This window comes from Typopeltis vanoorti, chromosome 24 (genome assembly GCF_054136105.1).
Source record: "Typopeltis vanoorti isolate ZY-2024b chromosome 24, IOZ_Tvanoo_1.0, whole genome shotgun sequence".
Classification (NCBI taxonomy): domain Eukaryota; kingdom Metazoa; phylum Arthropoda; class Arachnida; order Uropygi; family Thelyphonidae; genus Typopeltis; species Typopeltis vanoorti.
In genome coordinates this window covers 80198155-80220120 of record NC_143572.1, presented here as the reverse complement: position 1 = coordinate 80220120, position 21966 = coordinate 80198155, and the positions used below count along the sequence as shown (strand labels likewise).

Below are 21966 nucleotides of genomic sequence, written 5' to 3'. Positions count from 1 at the left end.
CCAAATTTCTATCGTTTCTCATAGCACAAATTTTATCTACCGCTATTAAGATATTTTCTCCTTTTCCTTGCATTCTGGTGTTTATTTTATTCAAGTGTTCAAATATGTCAGCAATTTTGTGCACCATAGTTTGTTTGCAATTAGATCGCAGAATTCAATTTGTTGATTTCCCTCAATTCATATACACGACAAAGCACTCGGCCTCTTGACAGCCATCGAACTTCTGAGTGTAGTATACGTTTTTTAAATTTTGCCCTCATATCTTCACAAATTTTAGCAAATAATCTTGATTTAAAAGGTCTACTTTAAATGTAATTGACCATTTGAACAACTTTGTCCATAAGCTTTTTTAATTCATTACCTGTGGTTTGCGAGACTAGGGCTTCGCGATGTAAAAAGCAATGAGTAATTAATTTTCATTCTCTTTCTTTGCTAAAGCTGTGAAACCTTTTGTTGAACCAACCATTGAAGGAGCGCCATCTGTGCATATTCCTACCCAATTTAACCATAGCAAATTATTTTCCTTCATGAAGCAATCTGCTGTTTTAAATATATCTTCGCCTCTAGTTTTCATTGGAAGTTCTAGACAACACAAGAATTGCGCAATAATTCTGTTAGTATGAATGAAACGTATAAAACGAGTAATTGCGTTAACCCACTGACATCTCTTGATTCATCTAACTGCAATTTAAAAATCGTATTATCGGGAAAACTATCTTTTATTTGCAGCTTAATGTCGGCAGACATGTCTTGAATACATCTTCCAATCGTGTAATCTGCCGAAAGGATTTTATTAACTTCTATCTCAAATTCGGGCCCAAACATTGTTCGAACAACAGCACAGCAAGAATCCTTTACAGTGGTTTTAGCAATAGTGTGTGGCTCCTTGTTTTTGGCAATTATTTGATTGCCAAAGTAACTTGCCTTTTAAGCTTTCTCTGATGTCTTCATTCTCTTGGTGAACGATGTAGACTTCTTCTTTATAGAATTTGAAAGTTCAGTAAAGTATTTTACTGGCTTTTCTGACAAATGACTGTGTTTTGAAGTAAAATGGCACTTTAATTTGTTTGGTACCATACTTCCATTTGCAAGTATCACCCCACAATCTAAACACTGGGGACAAGGATGGTTTTCATTAACAGAAATTGTGAATCCCAAATTCATATAATCTTTATTGTATAAACGAGGCGTGGAAAATTTTCCTTGACACTTCTTCCGTATTAATGCAGACCGTTCAGCCGATTCTTGCATAAATAGTCGATTCATTTTGTTCATTACAAACGTCACCTTCAGCTTTTCTTTTATTAATTTTAGAAACTTATCCATTTTACGGGTAATTCAACACCAATTTGATAAATAAAAGTGGGCGCATTTATTGTAAAGCTTTAACAGTAACTAAACATAAAATAAAAGCACCAGCTCTTCGTTTATTCCTTGCAGTTAGAATAAACATCAATAATAACTAAATATATGAAGAGCCAAAGGCTTCAATTAGGCGACATAACTTATTTAAGTTGAGGGATATTACATCCCATATCATTTCTTAGCCAAAGAAGAAACTCAAAGAGTTTCATGCCGAATATAGAAACTATATAAAGTTCGGCGATTCCAAGCGTAAGCAAATACCTGGATAGCGGCAACTGACCCTTAAGATAGTGCAAGCTGAGGCAAATTATAGAACGGATGTAAGTTCTGTTGCCTACAATCTTGGTATTATTAACTAGGTCTATCTACTCACTGATGAGACCTCAATAAAGTTTGAAACCGGTCTGGAGAGGGACCTTCTCTCATAATGTAGAACAGTAATACAGCTCCTAGGAGCTAAGTTCACATTGTGGGTAAATATCAAGAATAGTGATCGGTGCTCAACCTTTGCTATGAGTTGCCTCAGCTTGCACTACCTTAAGGGTCAGTTGCCGCTATCCAGGTATTTGCTTATGCTTGGAATCGCCAAACTTTATATAGTTTCTATATTCGGCATGAAACTCTTTGAGTTTCTTATTCGGGTAAGAAATGATATGGGATGTAATATCCCTTAACTTAAATAAAATCAATAATAACATTTGTATAAATAAGTGGGACGCTTTATTTTTATTGGACGAACGACTACTACTTGATAAAACCACAGGGATGAATTCAGCTGCATTTATTCTCCATTATTTATCGAACTATACTTAAAGGTTAAAAATAATTAAGAGTTTGTATATATAATTTTGAAAGTGAAATTTAAATTCTACAACGTAAAACATCTTGCAATTACATTCTATTTAAAGTAAAGTATTTTTGGGACTCCTTAGTGTGGCTCTGCACAATTTAGCTTCTGTTTACATTTACTGTCACTCATACTTGAATGAACTATAGAAAACCAGAACAAAAACGAAATGGATGGTGATGGTTGCATGCAAGCGAGTACAGACTCAGGGAGGGGATTCTGAGGTGACCAAATATCTTCTTTAACGCCACTAACAGGTCGTACCGGTACTTTGTGAAATGGATTCCGCTGTGGAAATTTTTAGTGATTATTCTATTTAACGCTTTATGTTCGCGCGACACCCCTTCACACTGCAGCCGACACAGTTTGGAAAGCTCTCGTTTAAGATATCATCTATAAATTATCTACACGAAATATTTCACTTTCAAATTAAAAAGTTATCTTTTGTGGCTTAAAAAAAAAGTTTTTACAAGGTAGGATGCAAACCATTGTTTTATTCAAAATAGTACCAGCCGCATGAAGTTAAATCGCTAATAGCGCTATGCTTTCACTGAGGTAAAAAGTTAATCGTAAAAGTCTGAAATAAATTGCATATAGAAATATATAGTTTATAATATCATACCAAACAGATTACTAGACAACTGTAGTATCCAGATGGTTTATGTCTTTGTAAATATCATTATTTGCCTCAAAAACGAATGTTAATCGATTCAAAGTTTACCATACTTTTGACAAGGATAGGCAGTCATTCCGATTCAAGTTAGGGCAGTGAAATAAGGCCTCAGCACGCACTTCGAATTTATACCGACATCTGTGTGGATGGCGGGTTTCAGATCAGAAACTGTTGTGGTCGGCCTCTATTCCGTGTTCCGCTAAACCAGACTTATCGGATTTGTTATGAAGAATATAAGATCGATGCTCTTGTATTCTCTTTCTATTGAATGTTCGGTTTGCCAAACGTAAGAAAGATCGCAGTCACATGGAAATTGGCATACACCAGGAATAGGCATAGTTCAGCATTTATCTTTAGAAGATGGAAAATATATAAATAGTATATTAATTGGAATATAAGGAGCTACTGACTTAAAGAAAAAAAACCAAGGAATTTTATTTCCTGAAAGGGAGTAAGTGGTAAAAGTATGGCTTAGAAAAATGCGACTCCAGTCAAGAAATAGAATGTAACATTGTTTTTTGGACTGCATTTTTTAAATAGTTGAACAACACTCACTAGTACCAACTTGTACACAGAAATAACATGCCTACACTTGGTACAAGTGAAAAATATATAAATCAGTAACGTCGTGAAAATTTTTCAGAAATGATAAATGATGTTTGCTGCATTCTGAAAATAAATTTTTAAAATTCATTATACCACCGCTTTAGACATGTTATCATCATGTAGGTAAATACCCTAACAGGATATGTTACTGTCGGAAATAATACGGGTACTACGGGCGATTTTCTTTAGTATACGAGAAAAAAAAATTCCGAATTTCCGAGAGAAAAAAACCTGCTTACCCATAACATCGACTAATTCGATAACCGGTCGAAGATAGGACTAGACTTCAACCTACGTCTAACTTCGAAGTACCAATCGGAAGAGGACGCAAGCGCCACTTCCACTCTGCTACAGACTATAAATATGTAAATTATAGGAAAATTATTTGAAATCGTTCATACTTTTTAACGCGGTTAAAATATCAGAATAATGCAAAAAAAGTACACAAATTACAGTCAAAGGGAAACAACACGATGAATAGTACTTTGTGCCTCATCTGTAGCTTTTATGACCATTCGTAAACGGTTGGGTATATTACTTACTAGCAGTTCTTTTTTTTGTAATCAAAAGATACCCACGTGGTCTGCAGACCAGAAACAGGTTCATTTATGTCTCTTGAGAATAAATACTTCTTGAAGGCGTTTTTTGTAATTCCCCACAAAATTTCGATGGGTTTAATTTGGTAAATTTGCTGGCCACTGATTTGCCTTTCTTTGAAGTCATCTACAAGTGCAATTGAAATTTTACAAGAAGTTGAATCTTGCTGAAAAAGGAAATCACCATCACATAAATTTTTAAGTGCTTCCTGTTATGGCATCAGATTTATGTGATGGTGATTTCCTTTTTCAGCAAGATGGTACACTTTGGAATTGACTAATTTGTACACAATACACAGCCTACCTGGACCCACAGCAGTCATATAAGCCTATACCTTGAACAGAGGTTGCAAATTTCATCAAACGTTTCATACATTCCTTATCAATTGCTTCTTGCTTAAGACACCAAACGGGTATCCTTTGATGGCCATGACACAATTATCTGTCCCATCTAGTATCTTATATAAAGTTTTAAGTAACATTTCCATAAACAAAAAGTCGAGGAGAGCAGTACAAAGCTTGTTTTGAAGTAGAGAACCGACTGTGTGTGATTACTTCATCTAATTTGCTTTTTTTTAGAATTGAATTTGTTATATCCCCAGAGACACATTGCCATATTAGAAACTTGTTTCTTAAAATTTTTTAAAAAGCTTATACATTAGAACAAGTATTTTTTAAAAGCAAATATGTATTGAAATATTCTCACAAATATACAAAAAGAATTGCATTTTATTAAATTTCAGGTGAACTACCTCATCAGAAATTGCTTTGTGATTACAATTTGCAATTCACTTGTAAGCATAATAAATTGTCTGCAAAGTAAATGAAAACAATTCTCATTTCACACTAAACTAACAAACGTGGAACATATGAAATGATAGTGTAAATAAATAAACCAATAATGAATACAATAAAACTAATTAACTAAAATTTATTCATCCAAAATGTCACTGAAAAAGTCCTGTTCGGTATTTAACATGAAAATATCTAAAACAAGTTCCACATTCACGTATACTAGCTGCTGCTGCCGTCTTCACACTTGCATTACTTTCGTGTTCTTACCTACTCTGATGGTCTTGAAACGTATGAACTTCAAAGAATGAGGGGTGGTTTGGCTACACAGTTGGATTGAAACTTGTCACGGTTACTAGATATTAGCATGCACAAAATACACTGGAGATCAGTGATCTGAAATAATTTTCATGTGCCACTTCTTTGAAACAGCTTTTGTTCTCTTTTCATCAAGTGCGATGCCAACGATAAAATTTAAACAACATGCGAGGAACCGATCGATACCATCAAAAAAAAAAAATAAAAAAACATTGTGCCATTCCTCCAAGAGAACTTTATTTCAAAGGTAATAGCAAAAAAAATAGTGAACCTTTGAAGTGACTTCGGAAAATTCCTACTTGGTGCTAGCAGGTTTCCCATACCTCATTGCATTAAAGTGTCTACAAGAGTTAAATTATTTTTTCTGGTATTAAAACCAATTCCGTTCGCAGTTTTGAAAAATTTGCGATGACTTTCCCTTTAGTCCACGTAAGTATAATACTTTTAAAACTCAAGTGACACTTCGAAAAGCATTGTTCTCACTAATGTGTTATTTATTTTTGAAAAACAAACAAGTTGTGCATAAAAGGGCAACTTGGAGAAATACAAAAATAATTGGACACATGTGACAAGGACACACCACCACTCATTAGCTGTTGAATTTTTCAGTGCATCATCAGCTGTTCTTTAGCCAGAATCTTTTCCTGAACGTTTGGGAAGTGCAATATTTCTCATCAGTTTGTACTCTTAGATGTCTTTTCAAATGCGAACTCTGAAAACCTCTTGATGTATATTTCACATGGAAAAAGTTTCTCTCTGGTGCAAAAACTTTGTCTTTGCAGGTGTGACAAGCCAAAAAATTTCTTGCGACAGATTTTGCATTCAAATGAGTAATCTTGGTATGCCTTATCATGTGATTTTTAAGATTTATTCAGAAAATTGTCTTTTTAGACGAAAAAGGATTTTCTTTAGACAGAGGGTGCAGTTTCTGTTGTTTTTAAGGGAGCTTAGAGTTGAAATCATAGAGCTGAAAACGTGACAAGTGAAAGTTTTCTCTTTAGCATGTTTTCTTAGATATCTTTTCAGACTCGAACTGACTGAAAACATCTTGCAAATTTCGCATAGATAGGTTTCTCACCAGAATGAACCATTACATGTCTTTCCAAACTCAAAAATTCTTGTTGCAAATTTCACATGGAAACAATTTCTTCTGGGAGTGAACTTATTCATGTCTTTTCAGGTTAAACTAGTCGAAAAAATTCTCGCGTCACATTTCATGTTAAAAAGAGCAATCACTGGTGTGCCTTTCCATATGCTTTTTAAGATAGCCTGACTCAGAAAATTATCTCCCACATAGCTTACACGTAAAAAGCTTTCAATCAGTCGGATCGTACCGTTTTCGGTGCTCCTTAACTATATATATAGCAGAAAACGTAGAGCTACACTCAGAAAAAGTGAAAGAATTCTCAGTATACAAACTTATATATCTCAGACTAGAACTATCTGAAAACTTTTTGTTGCAACTTTTGCACAGAAAATTTTTCTAACCAATATGAATTCTTAGATGTATTTTCAGATTGGAACTGTAAGAAAACATCTTGTTGCAAATTTCGTATAAAAATAGTTTCCAGTGATCTAAATGGTTTCTTAAAGTCGAACTGTATGAAAACTACTTTTTGCAAATTTTGCATGGAAAAGGTTTCTCACAAGTATGAATTCTTAGATGTATTTTCAGATTCGAAGTCTGAAAATTTTTTGTTGTAAATTTTGCAAAGAAAAGATTTCTCACCTGTATGAACTCTTAGATGACTTTTCAGATTAGAACTCTCTATCTTGTTGCAAATTTCACATAGAAAATATTTCTCACCAGTGTGAATTCTTAGATGTCTGTTCAGATCAACTATCTGAAAATTTCTTGCTGCAAATTTCGCATTCAAAGGATTACTCACCACTGTGTACTGTTAGATGTCTTTTCAGATTGGAACTGTAAGAAAACTTTTTGTTGCAAATTTCACACGGAAACGGTTTCTCCCCAGTGTGATCTCCAAGATGTTTTTTTAAAGTCGAAATGTATGAAAACTTCTTGTTGCAAATTTTGCATACAAAAGATTTCTTACCAGTGTGAACTCTTAGATGACTTTTCAGAGTAGAACTGTCTGAAAACTTCTTATTGCAAATTTCGCATAGAAAAGGTTTCTTACCAGTATGAACTGTTAGATGTCTTTTCAGATGAGAACTGTCTGAAAACTTCTGGTTGCAAATTTTGCATACAAAAGATTTCTCACCAGTGTGAACTCTTAGATGACTTTTCAGATTCGAACTCTCTGAAAACCTCTTGCTGCAAATTTCGCATAGAAAAGGTTTCTCACCAGAATGAACTCTTAGATGTCTTTTCAGATGATCACTGAATGAAAATTTCTTGTTGCAAATTTCGCATTCAAAGGATTTCTCACCAGTGTGTATTATTAGATGTCTTTTCAGATGCGAACTGTCTGAAAACTTCTTGTTGCAAATTTTACATAGAAAAGATTTCTCACTAGTATGAACTCTTAGATGACTTTTCAGAGTTGAACTGTCTAAAAACTTCTTGTTGCAAATTTCACATAGAAAATGTTTCTCACAAGTGTGAACTTTTAGATGTCTGTTCAGAGCAAAACTGTCTGAAAATTTCTTGCTGCAAATTTCGCATAGAAAAGGTTTCTCACCAGAATGAACTCTTAGATGTCTTTTCAGACAAGAACTGTATGAAAACTTCTGGTTGCAAATTTTGCATTCAAAGGATTTCTCACCAGTGTGAACTCTTAGATGACTTTTCAGACGAGAACTGTATGAAAACTTCTTGTTGCAAATTTCGCATAGAAAAAGTTTCTCACCAGAATGAACTCTTAAATGGGTTTTCAGGCGAGAACTGTCTGAAAACTTCTTGCTGCAAATTTTGCATTCAAAGGATTTTTCACTAGTGTGAACTCTTAGATGTCTTTTCAGAGTCGAAATGTCTGAAAACTTCCTGCTGCAAATTTCACATAGAAATGGTTTCTCACCAGTGTGAACTCTTAGATGTCTGTTCAGATGAAAACTGCCTGAAAATTTCTTGCTGCAAATTTCGCATAGAAAAGATTTCTCATCAGTATGAACAGTTAGATGTCTTTTGAGATGCGAACTGTCAGATAACATCGTGTTGCAAATTTCGCATTGAAAGGTTTTCTTGCCAGTATGAATTATTATCTTTTCAGCTATGAACTGTCTGAAACTTCTTGTTGCAAATTTCACATGGAAGAAGTTTCTCTCTGGTGTGAATTCTTGTGTATTTTCAGGGTTAAACAAGTCGAAGGATTTCTCCTTAGATTTCACATGAAGAGGAGCAGTCTGTAATGTGCCTATTCATGTTTTTAAGATAAGCTGTTTGTGAAAATTGTTTGTCATATATTTTACAAAAAAAACTTTTTTTTGCTGATTTTGGCGTTTTTAGTGCTATTTATGGGAATATAGATTATAAAACATAGAGCTACAGGCAGGGAAAATGAGTTTTCTCATCACCGTGCAGTCTTTGATATCTTTTCACATTTCAAGTGCATGAAAACCTCTTGTTGCAAATTTTGCTCTCTCTAAACATTACTTGTTGCAAATGTCACAGGGAAAATGTTTCACTGCAGTGTCAAATCTTTTGCGACTTCAGTGAGACGAGTCGAAGAAATTCTAACAGATTTCGGATGTAAACGAGTTATCTTTAGTTTGCCTTTTGCTATGGTTTTCATGATAGAAAATATTGCTTGCCACGTATTTTACACGAGAAAACCTTTCTTCAGTGAGTGCATGAAGAATACCTTGGTGCCTTTTAAGGGATGTAGAATTGAAAACCTAGAGCTGAACAAGAAATTAAATGGTTTTTATAGTGTGAGATTTGAGATACTTTGTCTAGTCATATGATTTCCTACAAATTTCACACTCATGGCTTCTCATTTCCATGAAACTCTGATGTAATACAAAACCTGTTTTCATGAAAGGCACTCTCACATATTTCACAGGTGAAAGGTTTCTCCTTTAAGAACACACTACCAATGTGGCATTTTAGTGTCTGAGAGAAAGCAAATGGCTTGTGGCATATTTGGTATTGAAAAGGCTACTCATTTGTGTGAACAACGGAATGTCTTTTAAGAAATGCCATTGAGGAAAATGATTTGGCAATCGCTTCAGAGGAAACAAGCCTTTCTCCACTAGGAACTTTGCAGATTGATTTGGGATCGGCTGTATTTGCTTTTTTTGTGCCTAGTAATTTAATCGGGAAGTGTTTGTAGTGTTCACAATTTCTCAAATGCAGCTCAAAAGTTAAAATAAAAAAACTCTTCTTTACATCCCGAAAAAGGAAAAACGCTTCCCAGTATGAGCCAGTTTAACGTGTCTCTGAAGATAGGACTATAAGCGATATGTCTTCTTGCATTTTTTGTACTTTATGTTCCGATGCATGAACCAGAAGTTTGTATTAAAGTTTTGTGGCATACTTTGTACAAAAAGATGTTTTTTTATTCGACTGATTGTTGTGCATTTTCTGTTATCGGTTTAGACGACTATGATATACAAACTGCTTCTTGCATGCAAAATGTTTTTCACTATTTTCATCTCAGTTAAGATATTTCAGTAGGAAATGTGATTGAGCCCTCTTCACTGTTGCCAGAGAAGAATTACTCATTGCTTTTTGAATTTGGGACGTCGATTCCATTCTCATTTCAATGATTTTCGCTTACGCCACTAGAAGTGCAACCACATCGGAATTATTTCTTTTTTATTTCGCGAATCCAGCATAAAATGATTCCAACAGGTATATATCGATGGTTATCGGCTTTGTTTTAATGCATTAGTAGGCAAAATATCTCATGTCAGTAACCCAATTAACAATCTGTAAAGAAAAATGAAGTAATTAATGCTAAATTAAAACTATTTAGTGAATAAAATACTTTCAACATATTATCTAATATTTAATAGCAATTAATGTATGAATTTTAATCTAGATATTTAATATTGGTAATGAATAGTGGACACAAAAATATCTCTAAAACTTGAAATGGACAATAACAGTGAGTATTGTCGCTCATTAAAATCATGGGGTAAGAAAACCGGATTTCCTTTGCCATCGGCATCATGACAAAATAATGCAGTAATCTGAGAGCATTGGGGTCGGATTATAATCGGAAGTTGAATGTGTCGTCAGGAATAACACTAAGGATGAAGTTAAATACGAATGTATTTCTTGCACACATGGAAACTGCAAAATAAGGTCAACGTTTAAAATGGCGTTTCAATCAGGGGGTGAATTTCTTAAAAAAATATCATTTTATTCAGTTGGTTGTGTGTCAGTTATTACTAGAACGAGCAATTGTGATTTACAGTTGTAGGTAACACGAACAGCCATTCTTCTGTTGATATTATTCTCTGTTCTTATTTCTTTGGATTTCCTTTTCTTCATAATTCTAAGGGATAATCCCTGTGGATATGCAGCGTTCCCTCTTCCAGATCACCCAATTTCTGGATTTCCTCTTTCGATTAATATACCTTTTCCGATTAATATAAACATTGCCTCTAAGGAGGTGTATTTCGGCTGTTCTCTTCTTCTTTTCTCTGGTTTCTCCCCTTCCAACACTTATAATCCATTCATTGTCTCCTTATGTGCCAGGAGATGACTGTTTGTGTGCTGATCATTTATTTCTATATGTTTTGAATAACCTGTAAGAGAAAAGTAAATATAATTTATTGCTTCTTCATAGTTTACTCAATATGCCATGAGCTTCGTTCACGGAGAAGACAGAAAAACTGGCAACATTTAATATCAGAGTAGAATGATCGTAAGAATGACCTCATGTGTGGATCGCAACTATTCAGTAGAGAGAGACACACTATTAGAATTCACAGGCGTAAGTATAGATATATAATTAAGAAAAAATATTCATTTAGAAATAATTACATAAAATATTAAAAATTACAACCAATTAACAGAACTCACTTCTCGTAACTTACAATCAGGCACACAGTCTTTCCAATTAAAATTAGGATGGTGGCATAGAGCTTCACTTGAATAAAATAAATAGACAATCAAATTTGAATATACTGTAGTGTAGCATCTTTTTATAGTTCCAGTGAACTCTATATCTAGTGTCGACTCCATAAGAAGCAAGGCCTGAACCTTCAAAATCCAAGCATCTTATATAACCGTGATGTTCTTCGATTCTATTGGTATCAAAATGGCCAATCTATCAATAGCAGCAAATATGAGAATAGGGTGTTTGATAAACACCATTCAAGGATAAGGCGATAATGTATCTTTGATATGTGGTACAAAAGCTGACAACTTCTTGGCTGGGTGGTGGGTGATGAACAAATTATAGAAAGTTCCTTCCTATTTGTTCAGATATTCTTTCAAGGAAGAGTTTGTTGATCCTTTTAACGCCAGATTGCAAGATGGAAGAGGGTTGATAGCTATCAAATATTTTCTCTATCAAGGACTCGCTGTATCTATTAAGTATTTCCTCCTATTGGACAGATGCGATCCACACACGTGATATTATATTATACTCATGCCGCACGACTCATACTTGTATTCAGAAATTAAAATATTGTTGCCTGTGTTTCTGTCTTCTGCCTGAAAAAAAGCTAATGATATATTGAGCGAAATACATAGGAATAATAAACAAAAATTAGTTTTTTTACATGCAAGTTGCCGGTATTAAATATACATATCTACCACATATGTCTCTATTGAACAATTCACAAGTTGGTTTAATTATCTCTTTGATAATGTCCAGTCTTCTCCATTGTAATTTGCATGCATGCAATGTCTTTTTTAAATTCATTTTTGTACAGGAGGGTTGCAGTATTTCAATATTTTATTTTAATCTCTGCTTATCCAATGTATTTTCTCATTTTTTTGAAATATATTTTGCAATAACGAATATTTAGTCATTCTCTATTTCAGCTCTGGGGTGGCTGTAACATGACTTGAGTATTTTTTTGACTACTATGTAATTTGCCTGCTGTCGTGCAACATATCTTGGCGATTTCCATGTATAACATCTTCCTTTGGTACTTGAAAGAGCGTATTGACAACTATAAGGTAATATTATTTATAGAAATGTAGAAGTCGTTCTCCTCTTGCATTCTTCCAAATCCTTCTTTTATTTCACTTTCAGTGTCCTCTCCAATCACTCCATTAAAGCCACTACACCAACAATTGCATTGTACTCAAATATAAATAAGCATGTAGCTGCCACTTGCAATCTCTAAAATGGTCAAGTAATCTGAGAGAGATTCGAAGTTCTACAATCCATGCATGAAGCATCGCACTAGGCCCGAAAAGTGAATCTGCAAAATAGAGCACTTTTAGAGACAAAAGGAGACTGAATGTAAAAAAACTACAAGACAACAATATTCCAAGAAAATATCAACTAGAACAAGATAAAAACCTGAAGGAACTACCCAAACAGAAAATAAACATCGAAAAACATTGGTGCAAATTAAAGAAATCATATTAAAATCAGCAGAAAATACAATAAGTTACATAGAAAGAGAAAGTAAAAAGGATTGGATCTCGAATGAAGTAAAAAGGTTAAGCGATCAAAGGATAAGCATGAAACTAAAACAGAAATGAATATAATAGATTAACCAGAGAAATTAGAAAACTAGTTAAAAGAGAAGAATAACTGGTTAGAAGAAAAATTAAGAGAAGCAATCAAAAGAAAATAACCTTTATGGATTATATAAACAAATACCCAAATACGCAGATGGCATCGCAAGAATTCTCAAAAGAAGAAAAAGAAACAACTTTTGGAACTATTAAAAACATTAGCCTTCTCAGTATTCCAAGTAAGGTTTCGACGAAAGTACTCCAAAAACAAATCAAGCAATATATAGAACTAGCACTAAGAGAAGAACAAGCAGGTATAGGACCAGGACAAAGCACAATTGATCAACTATTCACCTTAAGACAGCTAACAGAAAAAGACACTAGAGTACAACCAAAGTTGCAACATAAATTTCATAGACTTTCGTCAGAGATTTGATTCAATCCATCGAAGAGAATTATGGAAAAATATGGAAGAATTTGAAATTCCCAACAAAACAATAAGTATACTAAAGAATCTGTATGAGAAATCTGAAAATGCAGTACGAATGGAGGACACATTAACAAACTGATTCCACACAGAGAGTTGAGTAAGACAGGGATGCAATTTCTCACCAGACCTGTTCAATCTTAAACTGGAAGAGGCAACCAGTAAGGCCTTAAACAATCAAAACTCCGGAATCAAAATACATGGGGAAAATGTAACAAATTTAAAATTCGCAGATGGCATCGCATTATTTGCAAACACAGAAGAAAATCTACAGCGAATTTCTGATAAAATAAAGGAGGAGTGTATAAAATTCGGATAAAACAAAAAAAAAAACTAAACAAAAATTATGCAAATAGGAAAAAGAAGCACCAGTCTGAAAATTGAAATTGATAGCAAGAATCTAGAGCAGATAGAAAACTACCCTTACCTTGGAGGAGTCATTAAGTACAATGGTGAAATTACAAAAGATATAAACAGACGTATCAGTCAAGCATCCCAAACTTTTGGATGACTTAATAAAATATGGAAGTCAAGAGACATTAAACAAAAGTAAGACTCTTTGAAACAAAGGTCCTCCTAATACTTCTCTACGGAAATGAATGCAGGAATCTCAAAAAGGCTGAAGAGAAAAAATTATCAACTACTGAAATGGGTTGGCTAAGAAGATTAATTGGAATATCTCTGCTGGATAGACTAAGAAACAACAAGAAATAATAATAATATACAAAATCCAAGAAAGAAGACTGCGATGGTTTGCCAAGTGACCAGAATTGGAACAGAAAGACTACCATCTAAAGCCCTAAATATAATTATACAACGATGGAAGAAAAAACATCCAAAGGACGGCCCAGAATTAGATGGAAAAACAAAATAAAAGGGGACCTCAAAACCAAATCACAAGCGACACCATACTGGACAGAATTGTTCAGAATCCCCAGGAACAGACAGAAGTGGAAAGAGTTCATTTGGTCTCATTATCATCCACATACATGATGGAAGACAGAAAATGACTGCTTACTTTAAAATTGGAGCATAATCTCTGAACAGCAGAAAATATATACATATCAATTGAAATCATTCCCGTCAATTTTATTTTGTAATGACCAATTACACAGGAAACCAAAAAAGGTGAAACTGCAAAGAACAGTAGATTATGATATAAAGAAAAAAAAAGTGATATGATTAAAGAATTTCATGTTATTTTCTATAAAGAAAGTCACCCATGCACGTCGTTCAGGAAATCTGTGAAGTATTGATTTTGAATAAAAATAACATAATCTGGAAAATTGGCAGTCTTTATTTTTTAATAATATTTCAAATAACTATCTTGAGTTAAAATCTTTGAGGACAAATAAAATGCTTTGTCCACTAAGCGAATTTTTGCGCCGTGTCATCGACAGGCAAGCTGAGGCAATACTCGCATTCGATCACCACGCACTTCACCTATACTTTAGATGCTACATTGTCACGACATAAATTAATAGCAAAAGAAACTGCATGGTAGTTTGAGCATGCTGAAACCTTTTGCATTGAAATCATTAACGCCGCCAATTGACAGAATCCCAGAATACTGAACGCTCTTTACAGGCCACGAAACTTAAACATGATAAAATTCTTGCACGAAATCAGTTGCTGGCTTTCATGCCAAGAAGTATGCTGAACTGAATACCAAATGATAATAGATGATTAAACATAAATATCGTAAATGACAACAATAACAACACTATACAATACCTACATATGCTATCCAGTACAATAGAATTAATAGTGGGAAATTAATCACTGCTTTTTTTTTAGTTCATATAAACATTCTTATTTATATGAACTATAAATTCTATATATTAATATATATAGAACTATATAGAATATAGAACTGCTGCTATATTAATATATAGTTATATATTAATATAGCAGCAGTCATAATGTGCAAACTAGCAGACCGTTATTTCTTTGCTCTAAACCTACACAATAAAACAGCGTCCATGCAATGCTGCACATATGAAATGTAACACAAAACAATAATAAAAGAAAAAAATAGTCGACCAGGAACACATGGCACCAGCAGACTCAACAGATTATTATTATTATTTGACACCTCCAGGGAGTCCAAAGATTCATCGAGGGAGAGTGTGCCAACAGTATCGAACGATTGAATCCTTCCAACTACTAACCGCGCTCAAACTTACTTAACTGAGCCATTAGTAGCAGAGGCTCTACCAACTGACCAACCTTTGCCGCAAACAGATAGTATATAAAAAACTCACGCTAAAAGAAATATGTAAGAAAGCGGCAAAGAAGGCTAGAATTCGATTAAAAACAAACCAAAATCCTTGGTTAACACAAAATATAATCCTAGATATAAACAGAAAGGATATTCTATGGAAACAATTAAAGCAATATCTAAATAACGCAGCTTTAAAAACCAACTCCAGGATAAAAGGAATCACATTACAAGGCAAATAAGAAATGTGAAAAGAAGCTTCTACTAGAGAGAAATTAACCTCCGCAGAAAATAAACATTAAACAAACCTGGCATCTGATCAACGAGATGCTAGATCATGATCCCAATTCCAACCCCTCTGAAACCATAAAACACACCTTCATGAAGACACTACTGTATGCCAAAAGATATGAGACCCTCGATACATCTGTGCATGTCAGAAGAAGGAGAGTCCATTCCTATAATAGCGTAATCAATCCGTATTATGGGATGAGTTGTTTATTATTACACATCAGAAAATTACTTTTATGAACATTGCATTTTTAATGTGGTAACTACTTTGCTTGTATAACAGTTGGAAAATTTTACGCATAAACCACGTGATTTTTGCATGTTGGTAACCAATTCGTACATCCTTTATTTCTTTCTTCCCTTCAGCATGAATAGACTCTCCTCGGCACCTTGCCAGACTAGGATATGTGATTGGACAGCAAATCTATCCAACAAATAGCAAATCACTTTAACCAATACTTAATAATATGTAATAATAATAATACTTTGTAGAATCCATCCAAGAAATATCCCATTAATCAGAAAATGCAATACACCAGTTGGACCACAATCAAAACTTCTCTCTAATACATCAATCCAAACAAAGGTCCGGAATTGATGGTATAAGACCTAAGGATACCAAGCGTCACACAACTAGCCTAGGCCCCACCCTACTAAAATTAATAAATAAAATATTTAAAACCAGGCAAATACCAAGTATGTGAAACATGGCCATAATCGCACCCATATACAAATGGAAAAAGAAATTTAACCAGTAATTACAAACCCATAACAACACTACTAATTACCAATCAAATTTTGGAGTGGATTGTACTAAGGAAACTTAAAACATCTACAGAGAACTTTCATTATTATGTTGGAGGTTTAATGGATTTTTTACAACACTCAAAAAGAATTAAATTAGAATTTAATACTCCTATATTTCGTCCTAGTCACTAGGACATCTACGGGGATTACAAAAGCAATTAATGTAACATGCACACAAAAACTTACAATACTAAGCCCAACCACGTGGGTGACACTAAAGTCCTATCTAGGTGGAGCGCTTTCTAAGGGCGGTAGTAGGTGGCCTGGAATGTAAGGTGGGACCTCTGGTGACGAGTGTTTCCCAAATCTTCGGAAGCTTAATGCAACCGTATTTGTTAAGATTTGGTTGGTTTCTGAGAGCTGCTGCTGCTTCTAAGAAAAGTCTCTCTTTCTTGAATTTGCTGTGGTGGAGCATGGTGGTTTTCTTCCATGATACTCTGTGGGTGGTGTCCAAAACATGGTCAGCCAAGCCTGAATGGCCATAGTTGTGTTTAACGATGTACGACTTGTGTTCCTCCAGGCGGATGGATGCTGATCTGCCTGTCTGTTCAAAGTACGCAAGCTTACAGGAACAGGGTACTTTGTAAACTCCAGGCAGAGAGAGAGGGGGGAGCTGATCTTTCGTAGAACGGATAAGGGTAGCAAGTTTGCGGTAGGGCTTATATGCTGTGTGTAGGTTATACTTTTTTAGTATCTTGGCTATTTTTTCCGAAGTGCCTCGGATGTAGGGTATGGTGATGGCATTTTTAAATTCTTGTTGACGAGAGGGATGGGGAATGGGGGAGGAATTGATGATTTTTTTGATACTGTGTTCACTGTAGCCATTGGAGAGGAAAGTTCTGTGTATGTGGTTAAGCTCAGTAGTGAGGGCAGTTCCACTGGAACAAAGATTGTGGGCTCTCTTGGTAAGGGTTTTAATGATGCCATATTGTTGTGAGGGGTGGTGGTGGTGGGAGAGTTTGTGAATGTATTTGCCTGTGTGTGTGTGGGTTTTCTGTATACAGTGAAGGCAAGTGTATCATTGGGCAGGTGCGTGACTAAGGTGTCTAGGAAGGGTAAACAATTGTTCTTTTCCATAGTAAACTGGATTCTTGGATGTAGGCTATTGAGATGACCGAGGAAGGAGTCTAACGTGTCTGGGCCATGAGGCCAAATGGAGAACACATCATCTACATATCTTAGCCAGATAGAAGGTTTGAGTGGGGCTGAGTCTATGGCTCGTTTTTCGAAATCTTCCATATAGAAATTGGCAAGGGGGTGAGAGGGGGGAACCCATGGCGGTTCCTTCTATCTGCTTGTAGATTTTGTTATTCCAAGAGAAATACCCAGAGTTGATGGCAAAGGAAAAGAGATCTAAGATGTCAGAGGGGAAAACGTTTTCTAAGAGAGATAAAGTGTCAGTTAAGGGAATACTGGTAAACAAAGAGGAGATATCAAAGCTTACCAATATGTCTGCATTGTTCAAGGTTAAATTTTCTGTGAGTGCTTTAAAGTGGGTCAAGTTTTTTTATATAGGAAGCTGAATTTCCGGTGAGGGGGGACAGCGAGTTGGCCAGCTGTTTAGACAGTCTGTAACAAGGTGCATTGGTGGCATCTAATATAGGTCTGAGTGGGGGAATTGGGTTTGTGGATTTTTGGTAAACCGTATATTCGGGGGGGGGGGGAGCGGAAAGGTTTAAGTTTTTTCGTGACGTCAGGGGGCCAAGAGGTTACTTTTTTAAGTAACATTTTTAATTTCTTAACTTGTGTTTTTGTGGGGTCGTGTTCTAGCGGGATGTAGGTAGCTCGGTTGCATTAAGCTTCCAAAGATTTCGGAAACACTTGTCACCAGAGGTCCCACCTTACATTCCAGGCCACCTACTACCGCCCTTAGAGGGCGCTCCACCTAGATAGGACTTTAGTGTCACCCACGTGATTGGGCTTAGTATTGTAAGTTTTTGTGTGCATGTTACATTAATTGCTTTTGTAATCCCCATAGATGTCCTAGTGACTAGGACGAAATATAGGAGTATTAAATTCTAATTTAATTCTTTTTGAGTGTTGTAAAAAATCCATTAAACCTCCAACATAATGTCCTCACAGCACTTAAACCTCTACACAAGAACAGAGAACTTTCATATCATCCCCAAAATCCAATAAGGTTTTCAGAAATATAAGGGAACAAAATCTCTCTCTTGAACGATATTATTGGAGTAATTAATACTTTCTTGGATAAAAACAAAATGGTCATGCTAGTCTTTATCCATTTGACTAAAGCAACATAAAAAGTATATCACACTTATTGGGCAAACCACAGTAGAGTTACCAGTAACCTGTTGTGCCACAAGGGAGTGTTCACTGCCCAAATCTATACGAAATATACCAAAATATATGACGATACGCTATAACAACATACGCATTCTGTGCACACTACAAGCTAAATACATTAATATCATTACAACACAATACCCGTTTTAGGTACACTGCAATGTCACAAAATACAAACAGCAAAACACTTATGTCACTATGCAAAACATTATTTCAATGCCAATTACAATACAGCCAGAAATACATATATTTAAGAAGACTTCAGAAGATTAATTATATCACATATAAATATAAGTCACTACAGAAAGGCAATGCCAAGCTTTTACTTCCCAGACATGCTAAACTACTTTTTGAATATACGAAGCTTGCAAACTGCAATAGCCTCAATAGAGCATTGAGAGTACTATGAACAAGGAATACGAACCAAACACACCTTACAAACTTAATGAAACACAGTTCAGGCTTCCCAGTTCAGTGACGCATTACAACATTCCAAATTATTAGGTGTGTGTGTGTGTGTGTGTGTGTGTGTGTGTGTGTGTGTGAATGAATCTCTCATCCTATGGCTGTAGTAAATATCAGACCCTTCAATCATCAGCCTGCATCCATCACGAATCAAAATAGTAACTCGATGGTGCCATGCTCAGATAAGTTTACTAAAAAGCTCCGATGATGCAAACTGGGACATTACATCTCAAACGAGATCAAACCAAAGAAAGAAAAAAAATCCATTCCTTATATTTAAGTGCATTTTTTTTTTTTTTGGTTACTGGTAAATACACTTAATCAAAAATTGTAATATATATAATTAATTTATTGTTATTGTATAAATACTGTAAAGATGTAATGATTTGGAACCACAATTAAAAATTACAAACCACAGCCATATGCCTGGGGAAACTCTTATAAAAACCTTTTATGGGATTAATGCAGGAAAAATATGTCAAGGAATTATTTCTACCATATCACGTCTTCTCAGCTAATCAACTGATGTCAGTAATCCACAAACTCTTAATCCATCAATGTAAGGGGCATTCCATACCACTCACTAAATTGCTCACTCGTTCTGAATCTATTCTTCCCCTTCCTCATCTGCAAGTAATTCAGGCTACCACATTTGAGCAGAGTAATCCAGATGTGAACTATCAACTCCTTATAAGGAGGAATAATAACTTCTTTATCTCTGCATCTTAGTGTGTTCGTCAATAACCAAGTAATGCTATGAGCTAGCTTGGACACATTAGCAATATGCCCTCTGATCTACTAAAAGTCCCTGTCCTCATCAATCTCTTGCTGTACAGTTCGATCAATTATTTTAGATAGCTTGTAATCTTTTAATCCCAAAATGCATAACTTCACACTTTTGCATACTGCACTGGGATCCTTCATCTATTTTACACATTGCCAGCTTATTTAAATCCTCTTGCAAGCTCTGTACATCAGCTTGATTAATTAATGCCTTCCCCAACTTGTAATCATAATCAAACCACTGAATATCTTCCTTCAAATCATTTCCTATATCATTTATGTACAAATGGAACAATAATAGTCCATGCACAGAGACTTGAAGCCTACAGCCTTACTTGCTTCACCATCAACTCAGCTTCTCCATAAAAGGACTTATATAAGATGAATGGGTTACATTTGAATGGAGTTGGTGTACGGAGGCTTGAAAAAGTGTTGATGAATGATGTGGAAGGGAAACTAGATTTATTAAGAGGGGAGGGAGGACTTAGGCATTACGGAGGGAGGATTACATTAGGGAGGACTTATATGCAGACTTTAGGGAGGCAGTTGAGTGTATGAATGAGTATATTATGCCCAAGCGAGTACAAAGGACAACAAATCAGAATGGGATAGTTAGTACAAGGCATCAAAGTAGGGATGGGACAAATGGGCTTTTGCAATTCATGTACACTAATGCCAGGAGGATTAGGAACAAGAAGGAGGGGTTTTTGGCCTTGGTTGGCACTTTCAGGCCACAGGTTGTTGGTATTAGTGAAACATGGCTGACAGAAGATAATAACGCTAGTGGGATTTAATGCGACGTGTATAGCGTGTTCAGGAGTGACAGGGTGAATAAAAAAAAAAGGGGGGGGGAGGAGTGTTATTGGTGATAGCTGATGAGTTGCAGCCAAGGAATATAGAAGTTGAACTGCAGGATAGAGAAAAGAGCACATTTGAGGCTGTTTGGTGTGAGATAGAATCTAGCAGAACAAAATATACAATTGGGTGCTGCTATAGACCAGGTGATGGAATATATGGTGGGGATAGTATGCATAAACAAATAGAAGAAATGAGTGGAAGGAGGGTAATTATTATGGGTGATTTCAATTATGGTAACATTGATTGGAAAGAGGAGAGGGCACATGGGGGGAAGGAATTGGATTTTATGCGATTATTAAGGGACAACTATCTGCGGCAAGCATGTAGTGAAAAATACCAGGGGGCAGAGTGCTTGACCTAGTAATTGCAACTGAGAATGTGGCTGTAACGAACATGACCATGTTGCCACCAACTGGTGAGAGTGACCAAAAGGTCATGATTTGGGAGGTGGCTAAAGGAGTGGAATTTACAATTAAGACAGGGTACATGTGGAATTACCGGGCTGGTAAGTATGACAAGCTTAGGTGTGTGCTTGGCTCAGTGCCATTGCATGTAAAACTGCAAGGGCTGGATGTTGATAGTGCATGGGAGGTGGTTAAGAATTTAGGTGGTTAAGCAATGGTTGACTGTATACCAAGAGTTTGAATAATAAATCAAGTAGGGGTTAAATGGATGAATAACACTATTAAGCTTGAGCTGCAAAAAAAGAAACAATTGTGGAAGGAATTTAAGGAGAAAGGTGACCAGCAGGCGCAGGAACAGAAGCTCAGGCCAGGATGGTAAGAAAAGCAAAAGCGGATTACGAAAGAAAATTGGCCATGCAGGCTAAAGAGAATCCCAAACAGTTTTTTCAATATGTTGCAAGTAAAAGGAAGAATGTTCATGGTAGAATGATTTTAAAGAATGCCGATGGTAGGGAGGTAACCGAATTAGTTAATATAGTTGAATTACTGAGCGATGTCTTTGCAAGAACATATCATCCAAGTGGTGACATTGCA

At 35.4% G+C, this 21966-nt stretch overlaps 1 protein-coding gene and 1 long non-coding RNA gene across 2 annotated transcripts in view; both read right to left on the bottom strand.

The window, feature by feature from the left end:
* Window positions 1-927: 927 nt before the first annotated feature.
* Window positions 928-8408, bottom strand: LOC150093450 (uncharacterized). The gene is made up of 2 exons (XM_090413622.1): window positions 7339-8408; window positions 928-1298 (listed from the first exon to the last, which is right to left on the bottom strand). The coding sequence occupies exons 1-2, from the start codon at window positions 8309-8311 to the stop codon at window positions 928-930; spliced, it is 1344 nt and encodes a 447-aa protein (XP_090269748.1). The 5' UTR covers window positions 8312-8408.
* A 2034-nt stretch (window positions 8409-10442) lies between these two features.
* The window catches only part of LOC150093449 (uncharacterized), a 30189-nt gene continuing 18665 nt past the window's right edge, over window positions 10443-21966 (bottom strand). The window contains exon 2 of the long non-coding RNA XR_016550452.1: window positions 10443-10855. This is a non-coding gene — a long non-coding RNA (uncharacterized LOC150093449). The remainder of the gene's footprint in view (window positions 10856-21966) is intronic.